The sequence below is a fragment of the Indicator indicator genome, chromosome 7, assembly GCF_027791375.1.
Source record: "Indicator indicator isolate 239-I01 chromosome 7, UM_Iind_1.1, whole genome shotgun sequence".
NCBI lineage: Eukaryota > Metazoa > Chordata > Aves > Piciformes > Indicatoridae > Indicator > Indicator indicator.
In genome coordinates, this window is record NC_072016.1 from 35375029 (window position 1) to 35398896 (window position 23868).

The following is a 23868-nucleotide window of genomic DNA, read 5'->3' on the forward strand; positions in this document are numbered from 1 at the left end:
GTTGCACGTGGCTGCTGCCCAGCATGGCCTGGGTTACCTTGTCTGTTTCCCTCAGCAAGGGATAAAGCACCTCTCGGGTGTAAGAGGATGTGGCCAGACTCTTGTCAGTGTGCGGACAAGGGGCAACAGGCACAAACTGGCACCCAGGAGGTTCCACCTGAAGATGGGTAGGTCCCTTCCAATAGAGACAACCGCAGCCACCAGGGGGTGTACGGGGCCGAGAGGGGAAGGGGAGGGGCCAGGGGGCGGGGCGTACGAGCTGATCCGCCCCCTCTCTACCCCTTCCCCTCTTGGCCCCTCCCCGTCGCACGTGCGCGGCAGCCCCCGTGCGGCGCTGTGACGTCACGTCGCACGTCAGCGGCGGGAGCGCCCGCAGCGTGAGGTCATCGCACAGCGCGGCCCCGGCTCCGGCCCGGCCCCAGCGGCCGCGGCGGGCAGCAGCGGCAGCAGCGGCAGCAGCAGCATGGCGGAGGAGGCGGAGGATCCGTCGCCGCGGGTGGGAGCGTGGTTGCCGGTGTTGGTGGAGCAGATGGTGAACGACACGCTGGTGGTGACGCTGAGCTGCGGGGAACGCCGCTTTACCGGCGTCCTGCTGGACTGCACCAAGAAGTACGGCGAGGGAGGGAGGGAGAGAGGAAGGGCAGGGGGACAACTGGAACCGGGGGGGTTAGGGGGGAGTGGGTCCGCGGTGCCCCCTATTGCCCCCCGCTGCCCGCCCCTTTGTTCGTCTGGCATGGCCCTAAGGGAACAAAGCGGCCCCGGGGAGCGGGGCCTGGCCCGGGGTGGGGGGTGGCGGTACCGGTACCGTCCCGCTTCCGCCGGGACTCACGGTTGCGCCGGAGCCCCGCGGGCCCGTCCGTGATGGCCGGTGAGGCTGTGCCGTGCCCCTTCGGCTCTCGGAGGGCAGGCGGTGGGGCCAGGCCGCTGCCCTGGCAGCCGGCTGGGGGTGAGCGTGTCCCTGCCCCTCGCTGCCCCCCTCCCCCCCAGCGCCTCCTTCCCGGCCCCGCAGCGCCGCGGCCCGGCCGGGGGCCGGAGCTGCCCGCTCCCCTCCGCCGACCTTGCGCTGCCGCAGCCCCCGCCTGGCCGGGCCGCCTTGGGGAAGAGGGCTGCAGCCCGGCCTCGTCCGTTCCTCTTTCTTCCCTCTCTGAAGCGTCCGTCCCACCTCGGAGTCGCCCTGGGGGTCCCCATCACCTTGTGGCCCCATCTCCCCTTCGTGCAGCCCAGATTCCGCGGCTCTGCCACTTCGGGCTGTGCTTTCCAGAGGATCTTGGTTTAATCCTGCCTGGTTTAAGGGTTTGCTGTGGTAGCCGCAGAGCCCCTGTCCCTGTGTGGTGTCACCCTGCTCTGGAGAGGTCACAGTCTCCTCTGAGGTGCAGAGAGGCCTTTTCCTAACGCAGTGCATCGAGGGCCTGGGCTGAAGGCCGGGGAAACGCTCAGCAGATGCCTTGTTTCAAAACAGCACGAACTTTTCAGACCGTTTTAAACGCCCTGGTGGGAGCAGAGCTCCCCAGGACTGGCACCCTGCTGCTGCCCAGCCTGTGGGTGCCAGGCTCAGGAGGAGAGGGGGCAGCTTCTGTCTGCTCAGGTCAGTGCTGGGGGGACATAGCCAGTGTCACCTCGGCAGTTCGTAGCAGACCTACGAAGCAAGACTCCTGAACTTAATTCCTGCAGTTTGTTTAGTTTGATGTGGCTATCCCAGGAAATTGGAGCCAGATTTGCAGCAGTATTCAGGCATCCGACTCCATTAGGAGCCTGTAAACCCTGCCTGGTGTCTGGTTCCAGCCAAAGCAGTGAGAGGTGGGCAGCTTTTCCCTCCCTGTGCAGTGCCATCTCCTGCTGGCTTCACACTTCAGTTGTCTTCTCTGTAGTGACAATGTGCACTTTTATTAACCTTGTTTTTTTCTTTCCTTAACTTTGCTCTATGATTTTTCTTTCCTTCTTTGTGCCTCCTCTGCCCCCACTGGAACCAAAAAGGACCAGATGGATCTTTCCTCCCAGGCTTTAAGGTGCTTCTGGTGCTGACCCAGCAATAGCTCTTGTGACCTGATCTCTGCTGAAGTGGGAAGGCAGCAGGCAGGCTGTGGGCACAAGCAGTGGAGTTGTGTGTGAGCCTTGGTGCTTGTTCTGCTGCTGTCCCATAACTAGGAGACCTGTGGCTTAGCTGGGGGCTGCCTGCAGCTGTGGTAGGAGCAGCATCCTCCTTTCTGACCCAAAGTGGAGTGGGAAGGGCAGAAGGAAGGGATTTTGCTGATGTGTAGCACAGCTTCCCCATCTCTTCTCACCAGCCCTGCGATCGTCATCTCTAGTGATCAGACTTGTCTGAGGTGAAAGGTGACCTTCAGATGGGCTCCCCTGCCCCCAGGGTTATAGAGGGAAAGTTTTTTTTGTCAAAGCAGCTAAAGCCTGTGAGCGTGTCAGTTCCATACCCACTGGTATGGGAGCAGGTAGACATGGGAGGAAAAGCAGTCCTGGGGGCCACTTGGCACTGCATTTCTGTCACAGGGCCATGCTGCCCATTCAACTGTCTCTCATGAAGTCCTGGGTAGATTTCATGGCATCCACTGCAGAGGCCATATCTCATCCATGGTGGTTCCTGAGTGTTGGCTGGCCTGTCATCACAGAACCCCTGCATGGTGAGGGTTGGAAGGGGCCTCTGGAGCTCATCCAGTCCAACCCTCCTGCTAAGGCAGGGGCATCCACAGCAGCTTGCCCAGGATCACAAGGTCCACATGGGTTTGGAAGCTCTCCAGAGAAGGAGATGACCAAGCCTGTGACACGTAGCCAACCAGCTGGAGGACAGTGTTGTACATGAGAGGAATGCCTGGCTCCTCGTGGACCTTGGTGACTTCAGACAAGCGTGGGGAGCAGGCTGAAAGCATCTTCTCCACTGCATATTTGGGATGTGGTGGGAAGAAGGCATCTCGTGCTTCAATGTAACAGCAAAACCCAGGGGTCAGTCTGCTTGGTATTGGAAGGTGAAGGTCAAGATATGCCCCAGAGGCAGGAGGGATTTGTCAGCTTGCTGCTCAACTTCCAAGGCTCCATAACAGAGATGTGGCAGAGGTGTTTTCCATGCTCCTCTCTGCTGCTCCATTGATGAAGCAAGGTCTTGCTGGCCTGTGCCTGGTTCCTGCTTGCTCTGCCAGTACCTCCTGGGCAGTTGGCAGTGCCACGTGGGTGATGCTACCCCCCTGGAGAAGGACAGGACTGGCTGAAGAAGAGCAACTGGAGTGGGTTGTTTTACTTGTGCAAAAAGAGAGGAGAGCCCTGAAAGAGGGAAAGCCTGTCTGGTGGCTTTGTGATTTCTTTCACATGGGGGTTGGCATGGCATGGAGGATGAGTCTGTAATATCTAAAGGGTGAGGGGCAGGAGGATGGGGCCAGAGTCTTCTCGCTGGTGCCCAGCAACAGGACAAGGGCCAGTGGGCACAGACTGGAACCCAGGAGTTTCCACCTCAATAGGAGGAGAAACTTGTTTGGTGTAAGGGTGCTGGAGCCCTGGAGCAGGCTGCCCAGAGAGGTTGTGGAGTTGTCTCCACAATCTCTGGAGTCTCTGGAGATTCCAACCCCAGCTGGCCATTGTGATCCTGGGCAAGCTGCAGTGGGTGCCTTGCTTTAGCAGGGGGGGCTGGACTGGATGATCTCCAGAGGTCCCTTCCAACCCCACCACACTGGGATTCAGGGGTTGCAAACAGGATGAGCTCACATCCTGCAGTATCTCCTGTTGCTTGTGATTCTTGCACATGTGCTCATGCCCTGAACTCACAAACTCAGGCCCCTCCACCTTGGCTGGGTGGGGTTGGAGATGCAGGGTCGGGCGGGTAGGTGGTAGAAGTACATCAGCGACATCCAGGTGTGTGCCAGCATGGGGAAGGCTCCTGAGATGGGTATTTCTGCTGGTGGTGAAAGAGCTTCTCCTGGAAAGCGAGGTGTGCCTGATGGAACATGTCCTGTTCTGCAGTGGGTGGAAAGGCACTGGAGCAGAATCCTCTGAGGAGGAGCTGTGCCCACGTGGAAGGCGGCTGCGGGCTGCTGAGGGGGTGGCTGCTGGCTCACACTTTCCGAAGGTAGGACTTCATCTCTCCTAGCTGGTGGTGGGAAGTCCTCTAGCCCTGATGGGAACCAGGGCTGGAGGAGCCTGAGGGAGCTTGGTCTGTTAGTGCATCCATGCCAGGAACATGCAGTGTGAAGGGACAGAGGCAGCCAAAGGCAGCCTTGGGTGGTAAGAGAGATCTGTGTGTGGCTTCTCAGGAGCTGCTTTCCTTCCCTCTGTGCCTGACAAGTAGGACCAAAGTGCAGAGTATTCTGGGGAGGTGGGCAGAGCCTCAGAACCCTTCTTACCTCTGCCCAGACTGGAGAAGGGATGACTCCTCAGCAAAACTTCTTTCTTAGCCTGAGGAGATGCTTCCAGATCAAAGGAAAAGAACTAGAGGTCCCTCAGGAGCGAGTGTGTCCGTCACCTGGCTGTGATGTGAGGCTGGGTTCTGTGAGCCCCTGCACCATGGGGTCCCAAGCCCAGAACCAGCCTGGAGGGTCTTGGACTCCCATACACATAATCACAAAGTTGTTTAGGCTGAAAAAGACCTTTAGATCATCAAGTCCAAGTGTTACCCTAGCACTGCAATGTCACCACAAAACCATGTCCCTCAGCATCACATCTCCATGGCTTTGAAACCCCAGGGATGGGGTCTCTACTACTGCCCTGGGAAGCCTAGACCCCTGGCCTTGACAACCCCCAAGGGGAAGAATTGTTCTTCACGTCCAGTTGAGCCTCACCTGGGGCAAATTGAGGCCATCTCTTGTCCTGTTGCTTGTTCCTTGGGAGAAGAGGCCAACCCCCTCCTGTCTCCAGCCTCCTTTTGGGGAGTTGTACAGCCAGAAGGTCTCCCCTCAGCCTTCTCTTCTCCAGGCTGAACAACCCCAGGTTGCTCACAAGACCTGTTCTCTCCTCAGGTCAACACCCACAGCTTTGTCTCCTGTGGCGCCCTGAGCTGTGGCTGTGTGGAGCAGAGCTCTGCCCAGTGCTGCTGGGTGCCGTGGTGGGATAAAGGATGCAGTGTTGGGCCACCAGTGTCAGTGTAGGAACATCCTAGCTGTGCTACAGCAGGACTTGTGGAGCTCATCTGTCTCTCTATGGCCATGGCCCTGCCTGACAAAGCCTCTACCTGGCTGTGTGGAAGCTGCTGCCATCGAAAATGAGCCTTAAGCTGCTTTGTTGTTCAGCCTGGTGGTGGTGTAATCCCTCAGACAGGGCAGGTGGTGTTTTTTATAGCATCACAGATTGGTTTGGGTTGGAAAGGACCTATAAAGGTCATCTGGTCCAACCCCTCTGCAGTCAGCAGGGACATCTGCACCTAGAGCAGGTTGCTCACAGGCCCAGACAGCCTGACCTGCAATGGTCTCAGGGATGGGGCATCTCCCACCTCTCTGGGCAACCTGGGCCAGGCTCTCACCACCCTCAGTGTCAAACATTTCTTTCTTCTCTCCAATCTGAATCTCCCTCTTTGAGTTCAAATCATCACCCCTTGTCCTGTCCCAACAGGCCCTGCTCGAGAGTCTGTCTCCAGGTTTTTTCTTGTCCCTTTTAAGCACTGCAAGGCCACCAGAAGGTCTCTCTAGAGCCTTCTCTTTTCCAGGCTGGACAACCCCAAGTCTCCTAGCCTGGCCTCACAGCAGAGGGCTTCCAGTCTTCGGATGATTTTTGTGGCTTACTGTACACTGCTCTTGGACCATTGGTCCCTGATTCATCTTTAGGCTGAAGAGCTGCTGAACTGTTGCCCCAGCACAGGGTGATGGTTGGGTCTGGATGGGGAGTCCCTGTTCTGGGTGCTCTTCCTCATTGTCTGGGGCTTTTTCCCTGGATGTTTGTCCTGAGTCTGAAGTGGCAGGATCCCAACTTGAGAGGTTTCTGGTTCAGATGGCTTCACAGCCACTGCACTTCTCTGAAGTGACTGTCAGGAGCTGTCCTGAGGTTCAAGTGAGCCTTAGTCCAGGGCCATGTGGTGGCAGGTGCCTGAACACAGGCTCAATCCTTGCCCCAGTGTGCTTGTTTTAGAGGGCATTGACCCACAGCTCCATGAGGCCAGGGTCTGCAGGAGCACATTCTTGTGGTGAGATGGAACAGCTCAAACCTGACCAGGTTCTGGTGCCCTGTCACCTGAACTTTACAGACATAGGTCATCCAGTGAAGTTAACCTTTTGGTGCTTTGCTTCTGCCAAGTAAGAAGTTCCATGCCGTGTCAGATCCTCGAGAAGGATAGAATTGATGGATTTGCCTGCTTGCAGCCAGGCTGGGGGGGCTGGTGGGTGAGAAGCTGGACATGAGCCAGCAATGGGCACTTGCAGCCCTGAAGGTCAAGGTTTTCCTAAGCTGCATCAAAAGCAGCGTTGCCAGCAGATGGAGAGAGGGGATTCTGCCGCTCTGCTCTGCTGGGACCTCACATGGAGTACTGCATCCAGCTCTGGAGCCCTCAGTGCTGGAAGGACATGGACCTGGTGGAGGGGGGGTCCAGAGGAGGGCCTGAAAATGATCAGGGAGCTGGAGTACTTCTGTTACGAGGACAGGCTGAGGGAGCTGGGGTTGTTCAGACTGGAGAGGAGAAGGCTCCAGGGAGACCTAATAGCAGCCTGCCAGTACCTGAAGGAGGCTACAAGAAGGCTGCAGAGGGACTGTTTACAAAGGCCTGCAGTGATAGGACAAGGAGCAATGGCTTCAAGCTAGAGAAGGGCAGATTTAGATTGGATATCAGGAAGAAGTTCATCACTATGAGGGTGGTGGAACACCGGAGCAGGTTGCCCAGGGAGGTGGTTGAGGCTCCTTCCCTGGAGATATTCAAGGTGAGGCTCAACAAGGCCCTGGGCAGCCTGATCTAGTGGAGGATGTCCCTGCTGACTGCAGGGCAGTTGGACTAGATGACCTTTGGAGGTCCCTTCCAACCCATTCTATCATTCTGTAACCTGGTCGTGCCTGCAGGAGCAGAGGGAGCTGGGCTGGTGCCCATGTGAGGAACAAAAGACTGGTAGGCTTTCTGATGTGACCAAATTACAGTTTCATTGCACAAAAGAACCCAAATTTATAGCCTGGGATTTGGAAGGGAGGCTGCTGCCAGTTATTATATGGATGGTGCTGACATCCCTGGATGCACAAACTGTGCCTGCTTCCTTGGATGTCATTTGAAGGACACCTGCAATTTGAGTTGTCTCTAACTAAAAAGCCTCTTGGAACTTTGTTCCAAATTGGGCACTTGCAATGGCTTAAGCCTCTTGGCTCACTAGGATTTAAACTGTGAGCTTCCCAGTTCAACTTACCTGTCATCTTACCAGCAATTTCTTGCTCTCTTGCCCTCCGATAATGGGAAAGGACTTTTCAGAGTCCGGGTGACTGAGTGGTTGGTTGTGTTCCAGAGAAGGGGCTTGGTACCAGCACCAAACTGCTGTGATCTGCTTGTCTCTGCTCTTGCATGGCTCATCAGCTTTGGTGGTGCTGGTTTCTGCAGGTGTTCCTGGGAAGGAGACATCTTCTCTCCTGCTCTTGGTGAGGGCAGGTGATGTTTTCAGGGTCTTTCCCACAGCAAAGCTATGTGGCCTGAAGGCAGAGTGAGGAACGTGTGAAGAGCATGGGTGCTTGTGTGGAGGAAGAAGGCTTCTCTCCATAGAAATAGAGAATGGTTTGGGTTGGACGGGACCTCCAGAGGTCATCTAGTCCAACCCTGTTGCAGTGAGCAAGCCATCAGCAAGCCCATGCTAGTGGCTTTGTGTTCCTTTTGATAAGGGGCTGTGTGGGTGCCTTCAGCTTCCCTTTGGTGCCCTTCTGCATGATGGTTGCCAAAGTCCTTTCTGTAACACTACCAAGAAACTGAGTGCAAGTTGGAGCAGGTCCAGGAGAGGCCACGACAATGATCCCTTTTACTCTCAAAGAGGGAGATTCAGAGTGGAAAGAAGGGAGAAGTGTTTGACCCTGAGGGTGGTGAGAGCCTGTTCCAGGTTGCCCAGAGAGGTGGGGGATGTCCCATCCTTGGAACCAAGGCAGATCAGGTTGTCTGGGGCTGTGAGCAACCTGCTCTAGTTGCACGGCTGGCTGCAGGGGGGTTGGACTGGTTGACCTTGAAAGGTCCCTTCACACCCAGAGCAGTCTGGCTAGTGGCTGGGAAGAGGAGGATGGCAGGTGAGGAGGAGGAGAATGCAGCATCCTGAAGTAAAGCTGATGTTCAGTTGGCAACTGTTTTCCATCTCCTGTTTTCCATGTTCCTCTCCACAGCATTTTGCGATCATTTTAAAAGCTGAAGCACTACACTGGTAGTGTCCTCTCTCCAGATGGATCTCTGGAAAGCCAAGACAGGGCATGGCCCATTACCAGTCAGTGTTCCAGGGCAAATATTTGTGCAAGTGCTTTGTTAGCTTCATATTTCTAATGTGAGGCCAAAGGCATGAACTCTGGTGCCGAAATCCAAAGATGTGACTTGTGTTTGTGAGGTGGTGTTTCAGAGGTGTTGCTATTGCTAGTGTCTGTGCAGGATACCGGATCCAGACTTTGGTAGCCTGAAATGGGACTTGGCATCATCAGTCCTACACCATCATCATTAATCTTGCTGCTCTGCAGCAGGTGGAGTGTTCCTCATTTTAACAAATTGAGTGATGTATGGAGAGCCTGGGGGCAGAGAAGCAGAGCTGTGTGCTGCTGAACCTGGCTGGGAAGTGACTCTTACCCATCCAAGTCAAGGTGTTCAAATTGTCAGTGAGAAGCTGAAAAATCAGCCCTGCAAGTACAGTATGAAGAGAGGAGGTTGAAGAGCTCCCAGAGGGCTTCATTAATCTATCACAGCCCTCCTTGGGGCTTCACCTGCCTGCTGACAAAGTAAACTGCTGTGTGGGGTAAAATTTGGAGATTCTTGGAGCAAAACTTTGTGCAGAGTTCATGGAAGTAGAATCCTAGAATGCCAGGTTGGAAGGGACCCCAAGGATCATTTGGTCCAACCTTTCTAGGTAACAGTTGAAATGAGCTGGCCCAGCACGCTGTCAAGTTGAGTCTTCAGACTGCTCAGTGTAGGGGACTCCACCACTTCCCTTGGGAGACAATTCTGAAATACAACTGTTTTCATTTTCTTCTGGAGTCCAGTGGGAATCTCCCCAGCAGTAACTTGTCCCCAGATTTTGCTCTCCATGCCTTTTCTGTCAGCACTGTAGGACACCGTTCCTAAGCTGTGCAATGCTTTTGTTGTTTCCAGCAGCAGAACTGGCTGCCTTGTCTTGAACACCAAGGGACAATGTTGTGTTCTGAGGCTGTTGAGGCTGTGGCAGGGGTTTTGTTTGTTTGTTTGTTTGTGTTGGTTTGGGGTTTCTTTTGTTTTTAAGCAAAGTGGCATCTTTGCTATGCACTGTCTTCCCAGGGAAGCATCTTTCAGAGAATGGTAGGGGTTGGAAGGGACCTCTGAGGATCATCCAGTCCAACCCTCAATACCAAAGCAGGGTCACCTAGGGCAGGCCACACAGGAATGTGTCCAGATGGATGTTGAAAGTCTCCACAGCCTCTCTGGCCAACCTTCAAGCACCCTCACACCGAATGAGTTTCTTCTGTTGAGGTAGAACCTCGTCAGTTCCGGTTTGTACCCATTGCCCCTCGTCCTGTCACAGGGCACCACTGAAAACAGCCTGGCCCCTTTTCTTGGCCCCACCTGTCAGATATTTGTAAACATTCATAAGATGCCCTCTCGAGCTTTCAAACATCCTGACTGTGTCTCTCCCCCTCCCTGTCTTTCTTGCCCTGTCTAGGTCTGGGCTGTTTTGCCTCCCGTCCTCCCTCCCCAAGCCTGAGGATCCTCATGCCAACGGAGTCGCCGACAGCGGGGACGCTGCGCAGAGCGCGACGGAGCCGCATCCCACCAGCCAGCAGCCCCCCAAGGGCAGGGGAGATGAGCAGGTGCCCCCTCTGCTGCCTGCCCCGCCAGCGGGCAGCCTGCCCCCCTACCCGCCCTACTTCGAGGGAGCCCCCTTCCCCCGGCCGCTCTGGCTGCGGCACACCTACCAGCAGTGGGTTCCTCAGCCACCACCACGGACCATCAAGAGGACACGGCGGCGCCTGTCGCGGAACCGTGACCCGGGCAGGCTGATCATGAGCACCATCAGGCTGCGACCCCGGCAGGTGCTCTGCGAGAAGTGCAAGAACACCCTGAACCCCGAGGACACTGGCGCCCCCCGGCAGAGCACCAAGACCAGGAGGAGGCTGAGCATCCAGGACAAGGAGCAGAAGAAGCACAGCGACTCCGACTACACGGAGAAGAGGAACAAGCGAGAGAAGAGGGAGGACGAGAAGTTCTCTGGGGAGCTGGTGCATCGCACGCCGGTGATCAAAATCTCCTACAGCACTCCACAGGGGAAAGGAGAGGTGGTCAAGATCCCTTCCCGGGTTCACGGCTCCGTCAAACCCTTCTGCCCGGAGCGGATGCTGCAGAACGGAGGGGAGGACCAAGAGGAGGGCAGAGACTCAGAGCGGTGTCGAGAAACCAAATGCTGCCTGGAGAAGTCGGCGGGCGGGCAGCTGGCTTCCATCCCCAAGCTGAAGCTGACGCGGCCGGTGCCTGCCAGCGCCGAGGCGCCGCCCCCCAAGATCCGGCTGAAGCCTCACCGCATCAGCGACGGGCAGAGTGTTTCCATCTACAAGGCGGAACTCATCGATGAGATCAATGTCCTCCAGAGCAGCCGGGACCCCGACCCTGCCGCCTTCTACAACGACGAGTCTGCCGACAGGAGCTTGGCCGAGATGTCTTCGGGGAGCTCGGGGGAAGATGACGACTTCAAAAGGTTCCCCCAGGGCAAAGACGGGCACGAGAACCTGGCATTCCTGATGAACTACCGCAAGAGGAAAGCGGACTCCTCCAGCTTGTCCGTCTGCAGCAACGACAGCCTGGACGAGTCCAAGTCCTCTAGCTCAGAGGTGACGTCTCCGGAGCTGTGTGACTTTCTGCCTGGTGACGAGGCCTCCGTCTCTTCCTCTTCCAAAGACGAGCGCAAGATGGTGCCGCCCCTGACCGTGAGGCTGCACACCCAGAGCGTAGCCAAGTGCGTGACGGAGGACGGCAGGACCGTGGCCGTGGGGGACGTTGTTTGGGGTAAAATCCATGGGTTTCCGTGGTGGCCAGCGCGCGTACTGGACATAAACCTTAGCCAGAAGGAGAGCGGGGAGCCCTCGTGGCGAGAAGCGAAAGTGTCGTGGTTCGGTTCTCCCACCACCTCCTTCTTGTCTGTTTCAAAACTCTCCCCCTTCTCCGAGTTTTTCAAGCTGAGGTTTAACCGCAAGAAGAAGGGGATGTATCGCAAAGCCATCACGGAAGCCGCCAAGGCCGTAGAGCATCTGACTCCAGAAATCAGAGATCTCTTAACGCAGTTTGAGACATAACCTGGCCTCCAGCATCATCAGGTGAGTGCTTGCTGGGCTGGTGCTTCCCGGGGATTTAATCTGTGTTCCGCAATGCTTGTCTGCATTGGTGTTTCCCTAAGAAACTCTGGCCGACAGGCGTTGAACTGCAGTGCTTGGATGTTAGTTGGTGGTGGTTCTCCATGAGAACCTCCTGGAGCTCCTCTTCTATGGGGACAGGCTAGGAGAGTTGGGGTTGTTCACCCTGGAGAAGAGAAGGCTTCAGGGAGACCTTTTGGTGGCCTCATAGTGCTTAAAGGGGACGAGAAAAATGTGGAACCATTTCTCCCTGGAGTTGTTTCAGCAGGAGGGTGCAGCTTTCCTTGAAATGGATTCTGAAATGGTGCTTTGGAATGAAAGGTGGAAATTCAAGAGGACTGGAGCTCCTCTGCTGTGAGGCCAGGCTAAGAGAGTTGGGGTTCTTCAGCCTGGAGAAGAGAAGGCTTCAGGGAGACCTATTGATGGCATTGCAGTGCTTAAAGGGGATGAGAAAACAGCTGGAGACAGACTTTTGAGCAGGGCCTGTTGTGACAGGACAAGGGGTGATGGCTTGAACTCAAAGAGGGAGATTCAGAGTGGAGAGAAGGAAGACATGTTTGACCCTGAGGGTGGTGAGAGCCTGGCCCAGGCTGCCCAGAGAGGTGGGAGATGCCCATCCATGGAGCCATTGCAGGCTAGGTTGTCTGGGGCTGTGAGCAACCTGCTCTAGGTGCAGATGTCCCTGCTTGACTGCTAGGGGTTGGGCTAGATGACTTTGAAAGGTCTCTTCCCACCCCAAGCAGTCTGGTTCCATGGTTCTGTGCTGGAAGCACTGTGTTCACATGCTGGTTCTAATCCTGCTGTAGAGCAGCAGGACTGTGATGGTCACTGCTTGTGTCAGCTGAGGGGGCAAAAAGGACTTTTCTTTCTTTGTAGCCTCTGTCATGGGACTTCACTTGAGTACCTTGAAGGATTTGATTGCTTGAGCTGTTACTCCAACCCAGTAAACCTGGCTGGAGTAAATAATCAGTGTGTGCTCCCTCCCTGGAGGTGTTCAAGGCCAGGCTGGACAAGGTCTTGAGCAACCTGGTCTAGGGGGACATGTCCCTTGCCTGTGGCAGGGCAGGTGGAACTTTAAGGTCCCTTCCTACCTAAACCATACCATCAGAATCTGGATCCTGTGTGCTGAGGGTGTCTGGACAAGTGGACACTGGAACAAGTGAAAATGTACAATGCAGTAGCATCACTGGAGCTTCATTCTTGATCTTCTTCAGCTGCTGCTTAGCTCTGGCTCAAGACTTCATCATATGGAGAGCGTTTGGGTTGGGCCCAGGTTCCTGTTAGCCAGAGCTGCCCAGAATGTGCTGTCCTCTCTGGGACCATCCTGGTCAGCATCCATCACTCCTGCAGGAGCAGGGCTCCACTCCAAGGAGCAGCAGAGTTCTTCCTGAACTCTTTGCTGTGCTGTTTGGGACAGCTTGGGCAGAATGTTATCACCATTCCTGATAGCTGGCTTTGCTGGTGGGCCACATCTGGTGGCTTCTGGGCAGGGAAGTGGCAGCTAATCATAGAATCACAGAATGGCAGGGGTTGGAAGAGACCTGGAGATCATCAAGCCCAAACCTTCTGCTGGGGCAGGATCACCTAAAACAGATCACACAGGAACGCATCTGGATAGGTCTTGAAAGTCTCCAGAGAAGAAACTCTACAACCTCTCTGGGTAGCCTGCTCCCAGGCTCCAGCACCCTCACAGTGAAGAAGTTTCTCCTCATCTTGAGGTGGAGCTTCCTGTGTTCCAGTTTGCATCCATTGCCTCTTATCCTATCACTGGACACCACTGAAAAGAGCCTGGCCCCTTCTTCTTGACATCCAGATGCTTCAGGGCAGTCAGATTGGCCATGCCAATCAGTGCATGTGGTGTGGAGGGTCACAGGAGAGTCTCCTGTGCTTTCATATTTTGCTTTGTGTTCACTTCCAGGATAACTTCTTGTTTAATCTTGGAGCTGTGTAAGCTTCAGGTTCCTTGAGCCAAATGTATTCCACAATGATGAGCACCACAACTCAGGTCTGGTGTTACAACAGGAGGTTTTCTCCCCCCTGAGGTGCTGTGCTCAGCTGCCAGAGAGATGTGATGGATGGGTGTGTGATGTGGGGCGCTGGCACACTCCTGGTCTGGAGCAGAACGTGTGGACAGGGGTGGACCCTTCAGGGCTGGTGTGACATTACACACGTGGTGTTGGGAGTGAGCAGTGGATGGAGCTGCAGACCCAGCTCTGAAGGAGACCCATGGTTCCTGTGGCCACCCTGTCCCTGCTCCAGGAAACACATCACGTGGTAGGACCAGGGGCTTCCCAAGTGGCATAGGATCATACATTTGTTTGGGTTGGAAAAGACCTCCAAGATGATCAGATCCAACCATCAGCCTAAGTTCACCATGGCCACCAAACCACGTTCCCAACTGCCATGGCCACACGTTTCTTGAGCACCTCCAGGGATGGTGACTCCATCACATTACTGGGAAGCCTGATCCAATGCCTGACCCCTCTTGCAGCAAAGAAATTGTTCCTCACATCCAGCCTAAACCTCCTGTTGCTCCATCCTCTTACTCAGTGGTAAGAGTGTTGATCCATGCAGGTACTTCTGCAGGGTGAGCAAATCCTGCAGTGCCACGAGATTGGGGGCCTCATTTTACTCTGTGGTCCTCCTGAGCAGCAGCTCAAGACAGATCCTCCCTCCCTGCCTACAGCCCTCTCAGGCAGTGAAACTTCATTAAAACTGCTGGTGGGTTTTCATACACAGCTCTGCAGCAAATAAGTTTGCAGTCACAGAAGGCCAGGTTGGAAGGCACCCCAAGGATCACCTGCTCCAACTTTTCTAGGTAGCAATAGAGTTGAAATGAGCTGTCCCAGCACTCTGTACAGATGAGTCTTCAAACTGCCCAATGCAGGGGACTCCACTGCTTGCCTGGGAAGGTGATTCTAGTGTCCAACTGTTCTCAAGGGGAAACATTTCCTTCTGCAGTCCAATGGGAATCTCCCCAGCAGTAACTTGTCCCCATCACCCCTTGTCTTTTCCATGGGACTCCTTGTACCATCCTGATGGTAGCCACCCTTTATGTCCTGGTCCATGGCAGTAAGGTCTCCCTTAAGCCTTCTCAAGGCTGGACACACCCAGCTCTCTCAGCATGTCCTGCCATGGCAGCTCTTCCAGTCCTCTGATCATTCTCCTGGCCCTTCTCTGGACATTTTCCAGCCTTTCTTGTGCAGCAGGCACCAAAACTGTGCACAGCAGTGTCCATGTTCATTTGCTTCTGTACTCTGGAGAATCCTTTACTTTTCCTGTCTCTCTTTGTCCCCACACCCCCAAGCTGTGGAACCATTAAAGCAGAACAGACCAACTTCTGGAGGTCCTAATTTGGCTGCCCTTGGCTTAGCAGCCTCTCAGAGTCAGCAGCCATGCCCTGTGCAGCAGAGCCCCAGCTGATGGCACACTGCTATATATAGCAGCTCCAACGTAAGGGTTGGAACCTTGGGTGGTGACTTCACCTCCAAAGAGGCTCAGTGTGCCTCTTGCCAGCAGGTTATAAAGCAGCATCACTCACTCTGCTTTTTTCCCTTCACCTTTTCTCCTTTGCTCTGCCAGTGGCATGGAAAGGCTGCTCATATAAAGCTGTGGTGGTGGTGGTGGCTGTGGAAGCTGAAGCTTCAGAAACACCTGCCTAGTGACAAGGAACATTTCAGCCCAGGAAGAGGAACGCTTGAGATGTTTCTTGGCGTGGTTTCAGGATGGTGCAGTCAGCTAAAGCCAAGCTCCCAGCTTAATTACTGGTTCTCAGTCTTCCTCCCAGCAGCTTGGAGCCAGCGTCTCTGCATGCTGGCACAAAGCAGGAGAGCAAGTCCCAAACCATGTCTGTGTGCCCTGGCCCTGGGTGTCTGCAGCAGGGACTGGTGGCACCCTGCAGATTCTCCTGCTCCCCCAAACCCTCAATGCTGGGCTTTGACACCATGCTAGGGGACATCTCTGCTGCTTCTCCCTCCCTGTGCCATCTGCTCCCCTTTTCCCTTCCCTCTTCTCCTGGGTGTAGGGTTGGACATGCCAGGGGCCATGCATTGTGCTATTTCTGACTGCAGAGGGGCTCTGCAGATGCCCAGGAACACGATCTGCTTACGTGAGCTGGGACTTCAGCTGCCAGGCGAGATTTGTGTCAACCAAAGGGCTTAGCAGCTCCCTGGGAAGCACAGCAAGCTGCTTCCAGGGCTGAGGGTCTCCAGGCCCCATCTGGATCATTGGGCATCTGCTGGTTGTGTCTCCAAGCTCCATCTGGAGCATTTGGCATCTGCTGGTTGTGGTCTTCAATCCCCGTGTAGAGCATTAGTTGTGCTAGCTGAGCGTGCTCAGGGTGGGCAGAGCCTCTCTCTGAGGTGTGGCTGCTCTGCTGTGTGCTCTGTGCTGGCTGAATCTGTGCAAGAGCAGGGTCTGTCCTGGGAGACCAAGGTGATGGCTGCTTTTTGTGGGGTGTGCAAAAGACCAGGCTCAGCAGAACAGCCCCATCCCCAGCATAGCTTCCCAGGCTGGGAGAGAGTTGCTGTGTCTGAGTGGTGAACAAAGAGCAGAGCCTGGAAACTCTTTGAACACTTCTATAAGTGAGGTAAAAAGGAAGTTTCTGTAGCTTTTGGTGGTGTATGAAGTTCAACAAGGCCAAGTGCTGGGTCCTCCTGCACTTGGGTCACAACAGCCCCGTGGACACTCCAGGCTTGGGCTGAGTGGCTGGGGACTGCCTGGTAGGAAAGGACCTGGGGGTGTTGGTCAGTAGTGGCTGAATATGACCCAGTGTGTGTCCAGGTGGCCAAGAAGGCCACCAGCATCCTGTCGTGGATCAGCAGTGGTGTGGCCAGCAGGACAAGGGCAGGGATTGTTCCCCTGTACTGGGCACTGGTGAGGCCAGACCCTGAGTCCTGGGTTCAGTTTTGGGCCCCTCACTCCAAGAAGGACTCTGAGGGTCTGGAGCAGGTATAAGAAGGGCAACAAAGCTGATGAAGGGTCTGGAGAAAAGGTCTGATGAGGAGCACCTGAGGGACCTGGGGTTGTTCAGCCTGGAGAAAAGGAGGCTGAGGGGGGAAACCTTCTGGTTCTCCATAGCTCCCTGAGGAAAACTTGGAGCCAGGTGGGGGTTGGTCTCTTCTCCCAGGAAATAAATGATAGGAGAAGAGGAAATGGCCTCAAGTTGCCCCAGAGGACAACTTAGGTTGGACATGAGGAACAATTTCTTTGCCAAAAGGCTTGTCAGGGCCTGGCCCTGGCTGGTATGGATTAGCCATGCCTTGGTCATGCACAGGCAGGGCTTGGCTCCTGGGACCTGGTGACAGAATGGGGTGACACATTAAGGTTTCCTATTTTAATGCTGATGTATTAAAGGTAGGACTTGGAACTCAAAAAGCAGAGAGGAAAGCTCTCAGAAGGTGACAGCCTTGCAGTGTGGTTTTCCAGCTTGATCTGTGGGTTGTTTTCTCTGTACATCCCCGTGGCTGGCACTGGGATTGGGGTGGGAGGAGTGTGTGGGCTGAGTGTCAGACTGAATGCTGCTGAGGAAGGGCTTCAGGAAGGCCTTGACTGGGTATAAACCTCAGGAAGTTCTGTCTAAACATGAGAAGGAACTTTGTTGCTTGGAGGGTGGCAGAGCCCTGGAGCAGGCTGCCCAGAGAGGTTGTGGAGTTTCCTTCTCTGAAGACTTTCAAGGCCTGCCTGGACATGTCCCTGTGTGATCTGCTTTAGGTGATCCTGCTCTGGCAGGGGGGTTGGACTGGATGATCTCCAGAGGTCTCTTCCAACCCCCACCATGCTATGATTCCCTGTGGCTGCCTGCCTGTGTTCCTGCCACCTGGGTGAGGAGGAGCTGGTGCTGCTTTCTGTTCTACGCCCACCTGGTGCAGCTGCATTGCTCTGTGGGTGCCTGTGCAGTGGATCACTGGTGCACCCCTGCATGTCCTGGGGTTGCCTACATCTGAAACAGGCTGCCTCTGGGTAGCAGCAGTGACAGATGGGGCTTAACACCTTGACTTCTGGAGGCCCTGCGTCCCAAATCTCCAGCTCTCCCATCAGCTGGGAAGTGCTGTCCCACTTCTGGTGTGGTCCTTGCCCCACACCAGTAGGAAGCTCTTTAGTATGAGGGTGGTGAGACACTGGAACAGGTCCTGGTTCAGCTGCAGGAGATGGAGGATCAAAGACTTGATTTCCTCCTGAAGCACGTTCCCTGCCTGCTCTCTGCAGCTGAAGAGATGAACTGTAGCTAAATTGCTGGTTTAGCTTCCCCTCTGCTGGATGCCTTGCTCTGCTTTGCTTCAAGCCAATAAGCTGAGCTGTCCCTTCCTGCCAAAGCCACCCCTTCTGGAAGCAGAAGGCCCTCGACCTTGGCACAGGGCTGTTCACTGCTCAGAGGATAGAGCCTGATACTGGAGAACACAGCTCCAGCCTGTACCAGTCAGATGGATACTGGTGCCTTGGGAGTTGAGGTGGCTCCAATCTGGCAGGTTGGTGATAGGGTCTTGACTGCAATCCAGGCCTTCTCCTTCTCTGGAGGGATTCCAACCCCACCTGGACATCGTGATGCTGGGCAAGCTGCTGTGGGTGCCCCTCCTTTAGCAGTGGGGTTGGATTGGATGGTCCCCAGAGGTCCCTTCCAATCCCACCATGCTGGGATTGTGTCAACTTCCTGAGCTTCAGCCAGAGCTAGCTCACTGCCTTTCCCCGCAGTGGGGGATGCCTGGAAGAAGGTTGCTTTGATGGTGCTTGATTAGCCTGCTGTTAATTGAATTATGATTAGAAAATATTCCTCCAAGTTGGCTGCTTGAGTGGAGAAAACGAGCAGGCTGCCATTAGTTCCCAGCCTGCCAGGACATGCAGGGTAAGAGGGCTGGGGCTGCTGTGACAGGGAGGGTTTCAGTGCTGCAGCACCCCAGGGCTTTCCAGAGAAACCATCTGTAGGAGGTGAGTTCCAGACTTCACCCTGGGCACGTGTGTGTGTCTCTTGGTCTTCAGCTGGAGCTGATCCCTGTGTGCTGGTGGTACAGCCCAGCAGCATGTGCAGGAACCCTTTAATGAGTGCACATGGTACTGCCACAAAGGCAAGAGCCCCAGCAGGGGGGTGGATGGGTGCCATGAATGCCCTGTGCTGGTGGTGCCTCAAGGGTCAGGGTGTGAGCTCCCCAGGCGAGGGCAGAGCTGCTGTCAGCAGGGTCCCCACCACCCTCACAAGGGCAAATCAGCTTTCTGCACTCTGCTGCAGGGCTCAGGCCTGACTTTGGGGATGGTTTTGTTTGATCTAAAACTTGGTGCTTTGAACTGTGATGAAGCACTTGGCTTCAGGAGACCTTTCTTGGCTTTCCTTTTGGTACAGAGCTCAGCACACAGGGTCCTGAGACAGCAGCTCTGTTCTGTCTTCATTGCTTGTACATGTGTTAGGGCTACAGCAGTGTCCAGAATTTTCCACCTGCTGCTCCTTCTTGAAGATGTTTGGCTTTCTTTAAACAGAATGCCAGCATGGTGGGGCTTGGAAGGGACCTCTGGAGATCATCCAGTCCAACCCCCCTGCTAAAGCAGGGTCACCTACAGCAGCTTGCCCAGGATCTGCCCCTGCTCTCTTCCATCGGTGTAAGAAGCTGACAGAGGGCTTGAGGTCCCAGCAGAGATGGCTTTGTGCTTTATGCCTCAGCAGGAGTTATGTTTCTGTTCTGCTGACTCTAGCTGTGTAGAAGAGCAGGAATAGCTGACAGCAGAAAGGAAAAGTCAAATGGAATCAAGCAAGGAAAAGAATGTGATTTGAAGCACCCTCTAAGGGCTTGCCCTCTGCCCCATTGCAGAATGGAGACGTTCTGCCCCTGCCCCTCAAAGTGTTTCTGTGAGGTAGGAGATGTGAATTCATGTTCTGCTGAATGTGAAATGAGAGCCAGATGATTTCTGCAGCTGGTTCATGGTGCAGATGTAGTGTCCTACAGAGGACACTCCTGCAGTTTTAGGTCCAGCTTTGCTAGGAGGAAGGCAGCAGACTCAGCATCTGTGGGCTCACTGGAGAGGGCCTGGTGCTGTCTGCTGAGCTGGAGTGCACAGGCAGTGATCAGGAGGAAGGAGGTATGGAGCCTTTTCATGCAGAAGGATCTTACACTGCCTGCCCTCACCAGCACCTTCTTCTCCAATGAACTGGACGTTTGTGAAGTCCTTTTTCACCTAGGCTGTGTTTCTCCCAGGGATTTGATGTCTGCAGTTTTCCAGCCATGAAGTGAGAAGATATGAGGGACTGTCACTGTGTTTCTCCTCTCAAACCCATGCTGAGACCACCTGGGTCTCTCAGGAGGTTGATCAGAACAGACCCTTGAGATCTGGCAGTGCTGGCTCCTGCCCCTTCCTCAGCTTGGGCTGCAGAGTGTGGTGTGTCTGTGCTGGGGACAATCAGCCTTGCATCCACACAGAGCTGAGCAGGGTGCTGAGGCTTGGACACTGCAAGATGTGGAGCCTCAGCTGCTCTAAAGCAGTTTGATGTTTTGCTGGTAGCACCAAGGTTCAGGTCTCAGAGGAGAGAATCTCTGATCTTTGCTCTCAGGTAAGGATCCCAGCAAGCAGCCACAGTTGTTCCCTGCCTCTGCCCTTGCACAGGGAGAAGCCTTCACTGGGAGGTTGTTTGGTGTCATTCTTCTGTTGTGATGCTTCCTTCCTCCAAGTTTGAAAATCACAAAGACTGGCCTGAGGGCTTGTTGCTGCCTCCCCCACAAGGAAATGCATTTTTCCTGTTTAGACCAAACATTCTCTATGTCTGATCTGTCTCTGGAGGGTTGGTTTTGGGCAAAAAACATCTGAGGGGTGTTGTGCCCAGTCCAGGGACCTCACTAAGGTTTGGGTAGGAGTAAAGTAATAAACCTTTATAAGCATTTAATAAATGTTTATAAATATCTGAGGGCTGGGGGTCAAGAGGGAGGGGACAGGCTCTGCTCAGTTGCACCCTGGGATAGGACAAGGGGCAATGGATAGAAACTCCAGCACTGGAGGTTCCACCTCAACACGAGGAGGAACTTCTTCACTTGTGAAGGTTGAAGAGCACTGGAAAAGGCTCCCCAGAGAGGTTGTGGAGTTTCCTTCTCTGGAGACTTTCAAGACCCATCTGGGTGTGTTTCTGTGTGACCTATGCTAGATTCTATGATCCTGCTCTGGCAGGGGGGTTGGACTTGATCTCCAGAGGTCCCTTCCAACCCCTAACCTCCTGTGAACCTGCAGGGGAGCTTGCTGTGTGCCCTGGAAGATGTCACCACCCAGCAGAAGGCACACAGGTTCTCCTGCAAGGCTGAGTGAGGACAGTAGGTGACAGAGGCTTGCTGTGAGACAGCGCCGTTTCTGAGCAGTGGGATGGTTCTGCTTGCTGCTGTAGGAGCTGGAGAAGCCCAAGTGCAGGTCCTCTGGCAGGGAGTTTTCAGGGCAGATGTTCAGGGTACACTGAGTCAGCTCTTTGAAGTCTCCATTGTTTGGGCAGCACTGAAGGTCGCTCTGGAGGCCGTGTCGGAGCGGAGCAGTGTCGCGTTTGGTCGTGTGCCCACAGGAGAGCTGCTGGAAATGTGGTCATCTTCCTGTGTTTGGTGTCGGTGTGCTGGGCTGATTGTGCTCTCTGTTTGTAAGACACAGCCTCAGCTGCCAGGGGCTTTTAAAGGTCTTTGATCTTTTGCCTCCCAGCATTAACCCCGTTAGTCAGGGACACGGATCCGAGCCCGTGTGTCCTGTGGCTCTGACTCGGCCACCTTGGCTGATCTGGCATGGATGTGTCTGAGGGCTGGTCAGGCTTTGGGACTGACTCAAACTGGATTGGGTCTGAGGTGTGGTGCTTTTGCAGTTGAAAAGCTGAAGTCTTAGGTCTCCATGCTGTTGTTTCATTCCTGTGTCACTGAGTTGCTTCCCGTGTCTCCCATCTGTTCTTCCCATGTTGTTTCCAGCGTGACCTGCCCTAGGTGATCCTGCTCTGGCAGGGGGGTTGGACTCGATGGTCTTTTGAGGTCCCTTCCAACCCTTAACATTCTGTGATTCTGTCTCTTGATTGCTTCATTTGATCTTGAAGGCAAATGGATCCTCCTTTTGAACTCTTCCAAGGCTTCTACTCTGTAACCTGACATACAGGGACACAGATGAGGACTTCTCTCTGTGCAGGTTTTGCTTGGATGGTCACATCCCTCTCCAGCAGATGTGTCTCAAGCCTGCTATCTGCCCTCAGTGGCTGGTGAGGAGGCCAGAGGACAGCAGTGTAACATATCAGGCATGGGCAGCTCCATCACCCTCTGGTGATTTGGAGTGGGTGGCTTTGTCCTTCTGAATTCAGAACAAGCATCTTGTGTGCCTGTAGTGCCTGGAGGTTGCTCAGTCATGGTCTGGTGCATGGTGCCTGAGAGAGTCCAACAGGTTACGAGGATGATTGTGGGACTTGAACATCTCTCCTGTGAAAAAAGACTGAGGGACTTGGGGCTGCTTAGTCTTGAGAATAGAAGACTGAGGACATCTTAGTGGATGTCAAGATGAAGGTACCAGGCTCTTTTTGGTGGTGCCCAGTGATAGGGCAAGGAACAATGGGTAGAAGCAAGAACACAGGAGGTTCCACCTCAACACAAGGAGCTGCTTCTTTATGGTGAGGGTGACAGAGCACTGGAACAGGCTGCCCAGAGAGGTTGTGGAGTCTCCTTCTCTGAAGACTTTCAAAACCCACCTGGATGCATTCCTGTGTGGCCTGCCCTAGGTGATCCTGCTTTGGCAGGGGTCTTGGATTGGATGTTGTCTAGAGGTCTGTTCCAACCCCTAACATTCTGTGGTCAGGGGGTTGGAGCACCTCTGCTATGAGGACAGGCTGAGGGAGCTGGGGGTGTTCAGTCTGGATAAGAGGAGGCTCTGGGGAGGCCTAATAGCAGCCTGCCAGTACCTGAAGGGGGCTCCAGGAAGGATGGAGAGAGACTGCTTACAAAGGCCTGCAGGGACAGGACAAGGAGCAATGGCTCCTAACTAGAGAAGAGCAGTTTTAGATTGGATATTAGGAACAAGCTCTTTACTATGAGGGTGGTTGAGTGCTGGAACAGATTGCCCAGGGAGGTGGTTGAGGCTCCTTCCCTGGAGATATTCAAGGTTAGGCTTGATGGGACTCTGAGTGACCTGATCTAGTTGGGGATGCCCCTGCTGACTGTGGGGAGGTCAGACTGGATGACCTTTGGAGGTCTCTTCTGGCCCAGACCATTCTATGATTTTCAGAGGGCTGTGTGGGAGGGGAGCAGTGTGTGGTCCTTTGGGAGACCCTGGCCATCCCAAGGGCTCCACAGTGCTGCCGTGGCACACACTTGCTTCTGCAGCCTGAAATGAGCTGTGGTCTGGGGTGGGAAGGGGAGCCTGTGGTGGGTGAGGGGCCCAAGGGGAAGGAGGCAACATGAGAAGGTGTCATGGCTGCTCAGCTTCTTCATCCATGTGTGACTCCTGTAAGCACCTGCGACTGCTCGGGCAGCAGCCGATGTCTTTAGCAGTGGCAGGTGCTTAGAAAAGCTTCTGCTCAGCTTGCTCTTCAGGGGAAAATAATCCTATTTTCTGGCCTGTGTTTGGAAAGTGGAGGCAGATGTTCTTCACGTGGCACGCTCTGCAGGAACTCGTGGCAGATTAACCTCCAGTAACCCACCCGGCCGGGGACGTGCCAGTCCTTAGGCCAGGGAGCAGGGATGTGTTCTACTCGCTGCAATTCGCATCGTGTCTGCTTGGAGAAAACTCCTGCTCCTGCTCTGGGTTTGTTAACTTAACAGGTTCCTTCCAGAGCTGTAGCTGCTGCTGGCTCTTGCCTGCCAGGCTGGCCAGGAGCAGCAGAATTCCTGCCTATATTTAGAGGGCCCCTGCAGCGTGTGCCTGTCTGCTAACACCGGGCCGTGCCCAGCCACCTCAGTGACCTCTCCCTCTTTCACTTTCTTCAAGGTAACAGAAGATAAGAGCACAGCTGTTCTCCTAGAGGGTCACCAAGGCTGTCAGCACCCTGGCACACTCCCCAGGAGAAGCTGGAGGCTGCCATGCGCGTGGCAGGAGGACGCCTTCCCTTGTCGGATTGCGCTGCTCTTCGTCCAGGACAGGGGACAGGCACCGGGACCTGCAGTCAGAGGTGGCTCTTCTGGTGTGAGGCTGCTGGGAAAGTCTTCAGGATGTCTCACTCTAGGCTGAGAAATCTGACAAGTCACATGGGAGTGAACTAGGAGAACAGCAAAGCCCACAACTTGGAATGTATTTATTACTCAAAAGTTAGCTATTCTTGATAAAAAAAAAAAAAAACAAACCACAAGCCCAACAACCCCAAATCCCCCAGATTATTGCTGCTGCTTCTTTTCCTTACAGATTTCACACACTTGTTAACTCTAAAGCTGCCAGACCTTTGCTCAATTCTGTGCTCTGAGAAATGTAATGGAGCAGGACATGCAATAGGATGAAATCATTGTAGTG

General features: G+C 54.5%; 1 protein-coding gene across 1 annotated transcript; it reads left to right on the top strand.

Annotated features, from left to right (window-relative positions):
- Nucleotides 1-463: 463 nt before the first annotated feature.
- PWWP2B (PWWP domain containing 2B) lies at nucleotides 464-23546 on the top strand. Its single transcript, XM_054382725.1, has 3 exons — nucleotides 464-609; nucleotides 9768-11412; nucleotides 23353-23546. Exons 1-2 carry the CDS (start codon nucleotides 464-466, stop codon nucleotides 11389-11391), a joined length of 1770 nt encoding a protein of 589 aa, XP_054238700.1. The 3' UTR covers nucleotides 11392-11412; nucleotides 23353-23546.
- The last annotated feature ends 322 nt before the right edge of the window (nucleotides 23547-23868 follow it).

Coding starts and splice junctions, on each gene's coding strand:
- PWWP2B (XM_054382725.1), top strand. CDS start 464: ATGGCGGAGGAGGCGGAGGATCCGTCGCCGCGGGTGGGAGCGTGGTTG. Junction 610..9,767: donor CTGCTGGACTGCACCAAGAA/GTACGGCGAGGG, acceptor TGCCCTGTCTAG/GTCTGGGCTGTTTTGCCTCC.